The following is a 6,871-nucleotide window of genomic DNA, read 5'->3' on the forward strand; positions in this document are numbered from 1 at the left end:
ATCTCCTTCCGGCCCGTCGTAAGCCACGCCATTGATAATTACCTTGTTATTGTCCCAATCATAGTAGAAAACCATTTTTCGGAAAATAGAGAAGAAAATGTTGAAGAGAAAATGTAGAATGAAAAAAAATGAGATTACAAAAGCACTATTTATAGGCTGAAAACCGGAATTTTAAAAACCAAAAATTTAATTTAGGCACAAAAAAAAATGTTACGGAAGCTGAGGGGTAAGACTGTTGACTAATCTGCCGCAATGACCCAATGCGGCAGGAACTACTGCAGCAATGGGTCAATGCGGAAAGAGATTATGTAGCAATGAGCCAATGCGGTATGTCGGTCCAACTCCTTAACCTTTGACCAGTCAATTTATAATAATAATTGCACAAAAATTAAGTATGAATTCACAAAAAAGTATAAAATTATTAATATAAATTTTAAAAATAAAAATTAGGTATGAATTCACAAAAATTGATATTGATTTAATATTTGCACAAAAATTAAGTATGAATTCACAAAAAAGTATAAAATTAATAATATAAATTTTATTATTAAAATTGATAATTTGATTTTTTAACTAAAATAACATATATGACAATTTTTAAAAACATAAAACTCACAAAATATTATAATCATAAAAATTTAGAAATATTATTTGAAAACCAAAAAATTAATTTAGGCACAAAAAAAATATTGTGGAAGCTGAGGGGTAAGACTGTTGACTAATCTGCCGCAATGACCCAATGCGGCATGAACTACGCAGCAATGGGTCAATGCGGGAGTACTCCCGCATTGATTCATTGCGGTAGGCCGCAATGCGTTATTGCGCCAGGAACTCGGCTATAATGACTCCAAAATCTAGTTGGTGGTTATATTTAATGGGTCACTCCAACAATGTTTCATTGCTGGAATGTTTCATTGCTGGAGACAGTTTTGTTTGATTCAACATTTACTTTCTTATTACTCATTTTACAATTTACAATATACTTTCAACAATTTCATATTTACTTTCAATTTACTCATTCTTGAAGGTGATCTCAAAAGGTTAGTTTTCGATTGTTGATGGCTTCTTTTTTATTTAAAGCTTGTAGTTCCTCTTCTAGTGAAAATGATAATTACGATTATTATACCCCCGTTAGACGAAACCCCATAGCTCGTCGTAAGTTATTTGTTGATGAAGATATTGTAAATCTTGATAGTGATGATAATATGAAAAATGTTGGTGGTGATAATATTGATGTTGATAATGTTAGTGTTCATAATGTTGATAATAATGTTGGTGGTAATAATGTTGGCGGTGATAATGTTGATGATAACGTTGGTGGTGATAATGTTGGCGGTCATAATGTTGATGATAACGTTGGTGGTGATAATTTTGACGGTGAAAATGTTGATGACGTAAAAGATGAGAAAAATATTGAGAAAAAGAATCATGGATTTAAGAATAGTAACGATGTTGTGCCTTATGTTGGCAAGATTTTCGATACATTGGATGATGCAGAAGCATTTTATAGGAATTATGGTCGAAAAGAGGGATTCGAGATAATAATTAGGAATACTCATAAGCGAACAAACACAAATGAACCATCATACCGTTTGTTTATTTGTCGAAAAGGTGGAAGGGTAGGAGCGACGCCGTTGGATTTTAGTAAAGGAAAACGAGTTAGAGAGGTAATTCCACGAACGAATTGTGGTGCTCGAATGTGTGTCGTTCACAAAGTGAAGATGGACAAATGGCAAATTAGTTCGGTGGATTTAGAACACAATCATAAATTGGTGTCGTCGGAAAAAGTTCAATTTTTTCAAAGATCACTCAACATAGATTTTATGACGCGATCATTGATTGAGTTGTTTAACAAATCGGGAATTGAGACGGGCAAAGTAATGAAGTTTCTTAGCGAGACAAAGGGGGGTGTTGAAAATCTTGGTTTTTCTAATCAAGACGTACGTAATGTCATACGTGATATTCGGCGCCGAGTGTTTGATTCGGGTGATGCGGAGTGTGGATTACTTTTGTTACGAGAACTACAAGAAAATAGTTTTGGTAATTTCTTTTATCGGGTGGATGTAGATGATGAGAATCATGTACGGGGTTTGGTGTGGGTTGATCCTCGGTCCATGAACGCGTACAAGAATTTTGGTGATGTGGTTACGTTTGATTCAACTTGCCGGACGAATAGGTATTGTATGCCTTTCATACCTATTACGGGCGTAAACCACCATTATCAAAATATACTATTTGGATTTGCACTTGTAAGGGATGAGACTGAGGCATCGTATAAGTGGGTTTTGAGGACATGGTTGGAAGCCGTCGACAAAAAACCGTCTCGAACAATTATTACTGATCAAGACATTGCATTGGGAAATGCCATTGTCGAGGTCATGCCTATGCCACAAACAAAGCATACGTATTGTGCATGGCATATAAGTAGTAAGTTTCCCGAGAAGTTGTCTTATTTGTACACAAATTATCCGGAGTTCAAGACAGAGTTTAATGCATGTGTGTACAAGTCGTTGACACCTACAGAATTTGAAGGTAAATGGGAGCAATTAGTCGAGAAAAACGATCTTGAGGATCATGCTTGGTTAAATGACATGTATGCTATTATAACTCAATGGATTGGTGCTTACACGAAGCAACATTTTTCCGCCGGCATGACTACAACTTCAAGAAGCGAGTCTATAAATTCTTTTTTTGATGAATATGTGCAATCATCTACCGGTTTGAAGGAATTCATTGAGAACTCCCAAAAGGCTTTGGAGACACAATATTTGAAGGAGGTTAAAGCCGATTATGACAACGAACAATTGGAAAGGAGATTAGTTTTGCACTCATTCTTGAAAATGCATGCATCCGAAATCTACACGAAAGAAATGTTCAAAAGGTTTCAAAAGGAGCTTATGAAAAGTACATGTTACATCGTGAACAGTGTCAAAAATAATGGAACTTATATGTCGAAACTGTATTTGGTTGAGAAGGCTACCCTGCCGGAGAATTGCAGAAGAAAATATCGAGTGACGGTTTTCATGTACGAAAAAATTGAATGCTCGTGTAAGAAGTTTGAACATTCCGGGATGATTTGCAAACACATAATCCGTTATCTTGACAAAAAACAAAAAATCAAGATACCGGAAAGTCTCATCATGGGTAGGTGGACAATGAACGGCAACAAAATTGCGGGGCCTCTTCCATATGCTCCTCCCGGTATTGGTAATGATGGTGCGTCACAACCATTAAGGTATGGTGCATTGTGCAAATCTTTTCAAGATTTAGCTGCTTCCGGTAGTTGTTCTGTTTCACGGTATAAATACTTAATGGGTGTGATTGATAGAGAGTAGAGATACTTGAAAGATGCTTTTGCGGATGAAGAGTATAGAGAAAGAACCCATGAGGCGAAAAATCAAGAGGACTACCAACATGATCCAATATTTGATCCTCCAACGTCGAAAACTAAAGGAAGGAAGAAAACAAAAAGATATAAAAGCGGAATTGAGACGGCAACTTCAAAGATCAAGATCAAGCCTCGAAAGTGCAATTATTGTGGGGCGATCGGAGGAGAACATGATGCAAGAAACTGTCCCCTAAGGGAGGAGCATGATCGAAGAAATTTTTAGGTTTTAACCTAACAATTGTTGACAAGTAGTACATTAGTTCTTTTAACTTTTCTATTTAAGTTCCATAATATTAACGTTATTTAAATTTATACATAATATTAATGTTGCATATTAATGTTATTTTTTAACAAAAAATATTATCCAACTCTTATTATTAATATTAATATTATTTAAAATATTTTCAACACCAAAACTCTTATTATCCAACTTTAAATATTGTAAGAGAATTGTGACAGAGCACCCAGCAATGAGACATTGCTGGAGGTCCTTACTGCAGCAATGACTCATTGCTGGGTACTATGTTCCACCCAAAACACACTGCCTCTTTTTGTTAACAAAAGTGAGTTTAGTAATATTAATATTTTTAAAATATTTTCCAACACCAAAATTCTTAAAATATTTAAAATATGCAGTATTAATGTAAAAATTTGAAAAAAGTGATTTAATCAAAAAAGTCAACTAGACATTAAATTAATCAATGCGAACTAGTGACAGAGCACCCAGCAATGAGACATTGTTGGAGGTCCTTATTGCAGCAATGACTCATTGCTGGGTACTCTGTTCCACCCAAAACTCACTGCCTCTTTTTGTTAACAAAAGTGAGTTTAATAATATTAATATTTTTAAAATATTTTCCAACACCAAAATTCTTAAAATATTTAAAATATGCAGTATTAATGTAAAAATTTGAAAAAAGTGATTTAATCAAAAAAGTCAACTAGACATTAAATTAGTCAATGCAAACTAGTGACAGAGCACCCAGCAATGAGACATTGCTGGAGTTCCTTACTGCAGCAATGACTCATTGCTGGGTACTCTGTTCCACCCAAAACTCACTGCCTCTTTTTGTTAACAAAAGTGAGTTTAGTAATATTAATATTTTTAAAATATTTTCCAACACCAAAATTCTTAAAATATTTAAAATATGCAGTATTAATGTAAAAATTTGAAAAAAGTGATTTAATCAAAAAAGTCAACTAGACATTAAATTAGTCAATGCGAACCAGTGACAGAGCACCCAGCAATGAGACATTGCTGGAGGTCCTTACTGCAACAATGACTCATTGCTGGGTACTCTGTTCCACCCAAAACTCACTGGCTCTTTTTGTTAACAAAAGTGAGTTTTGTAATATTAATATTTTTAAAATATTTTCCAACACCAAAATTCTTAAAATATTTAAAATATGCAGTATTAATGTAAAAATTTGAAAAAAGTGATTTAATCAAAAAAGTCAACTAGACATTAAATTAGTCAATGCGAACTAATGACAGAGCACCCAGCAATGAGACATTACTGGAGTTCCTTACTGCAGTAATGACTCATTGCTGGGTACTCTGTTCCACCTAAAACTCACTGCCTCTTTTTGTTAACAAAAGTGAGTTTAGTAGTATTAATATTTTTAAAATATTTTCCAACACCAAAATTCTTAAAATATTTAAAATATGCAGTATTAATGTAAAAATTTGAAAAAAGTGATTTAATCAACAAAGTCAACTAGACATTAAATTAGTCAGCTAGTGATGTAAAATGTGACATCTCCCGCAATGATTCAATGCTGAAGTATGGTGCAATGCCTCATTGCGGGGTATGATCACTGCAGCAATGATTCATTGCGGGGTGACTAAACTGTAAAATATGTATAATATGATATCTCCCGCAATGATTCAATGCTGAGGTCTGTGACCAGTTTTCTGCAGAAAAATGACAAGCAAACTAGTGCTTGCCAGTTTTCTGCAGAAAACTGGTCACAGACCTTTATACTGCTAACATCAACATTGCGGGTGATTTATATAGTTTAAGAAAAAAAAATGGCATGGTTACGTTTATTTTTATAACTTACCAACCTGTTTCAACTAAATCTAAATCAACCAACCAACAACCAATCAACATTGCGGGTGATTTACATAGTTTAAGAAAAAAACGGCATGGTTCCGTTTATTTTTATAACTTACCAACCTGTTTCAACTAAATCTAAATCAACCAACCAATCAACATCAAATCTAAACGCAACATCAATCCAATAAAAATAATCATAACCAATAACAAAGAAAATACCGAAACAAATCCAAAATATAAACTATAGTCCCCTGTTCCTCTGCTGGATCCCATAGTCACTTATCCGTCTAGCGAGCCCTTTTGAAAGCTCCCAAGCTATGCAATACCGGAATGTCCAAATACCCAATACAGGCTCCCAAACAGCATCTCTCCAACGATATACCATTAAGTATAGCATCCATGTACTTGCACACGTACACGCCACAATCATGGGCATTGGACTACATCGGTCGTTCCTGTACGAAATGAACCTTCAACTTATGTCCATCAAATCTGGAAGGATCCAAGTAATGCAATATAGCTGGCACTATGCACTCCTAGAAAGGTTTGGTTTCATATAATTAGTAACCAACAATGACAATTGTATGTAAATTGACTAGTAATTACGAAGAACATAGAATACCATGGCATATATATATCGAGAGTAAACACTCTTAAGACTATCCCCCCATTCAGCTAGAGGATCAATTAAAAGGAGCTTCTGTTGTTTAATGTCCAGAATGAACAAAAACCAGTGAGCATCATTGTAGCAAGGGTAGAAAGCAAAGTCACAATCCAATAATGATGGCCCAATCCGCTGGACTGCATATGAATTATATAAACTATGTAGACCGGCCAACTGCACATCTGAAAGTTCAGCTTCGGGATGGGCCTGCAACATTGAAACAATTATAAAAGATCAAATGCAAAATCAAAGAGTTATCAATTATCATTAACTTAGTAACACATGAACTAAAAAGTACTTTTTGTTTTACCTTCAAGTTCTTGCAATAATCTTTTAACAGCAGTTGCACGAAAAAGCTGAAGTTAAAGAAGAACTTCTTAGCTGTGGGCTCCAGACCCGAGATGGACTCCCTAACCTTCAACAACTCTATGTGGGCATCCACGACATTACTTTCTAAATCACATTCGGGCTTTAAGGTTTGGACATAATCCCAAGTAAGCTCAGCAGTGCCTCTATGATCTCTCCAAATAAAATCATTCTTATTACCCCACCAGTGCTTGTATAGCCAAAAAATCTTCCTGTTTTTCAATGGCCTCGTCATATCAGCACGCCGCCCAGGACCACCCCGCCTCAGTTTATCCTTCAACTTGTCTTCAGCATGTCCATCTGCAAATACATTTCAAGAGTATCAAATCAAACACATATTCAAAATACGTACTGCAAGAATCAAACATAAAAAATGGAATGATTCAACATACG

At 35.0% G+C, this 6,871-nt stretch overlaps 1 protein-coding gene across 1 annotated transcript; it reads left to right on the forward strand.

Moving 5' to 3' along the window:
* The first annotated feature begins 207 nt into the window (after positions 1-207).
* LOC141719911 (protein FAR1-RELATED SEQUENCE 5-like) lies at positions 208-3,335 on the forward strand. The gene is made up of 3 exons (XM_074522273.1): positions 208-226; positions 270-327; positions 1,088-3,335. Exons 1-3 carry the CDS (start codon positions 208-210, stop codon positions 3,333-3,335), a joined length of 2,325 nt encoding a protein of 774 aa, XP_074378374.1.
* Positions 3,336-6,871: the final 3,536 nt, after the last annotated feature.

This window comes from Apium graveolens, chromosome 4, assembly GCF_009905375.1.
Source record: "Apium graveolens cultivar Ventura chromosome 4, ASM990537v1, whole genome shotgun sequence".
Classification (NCBI taxonomy): domain Eukaryota; kingdom Viridiplantae; phylum Streptophyta; class Magnoliopsida; order Apiales; family Apiaceae; genus Apium; species Apium graveolens.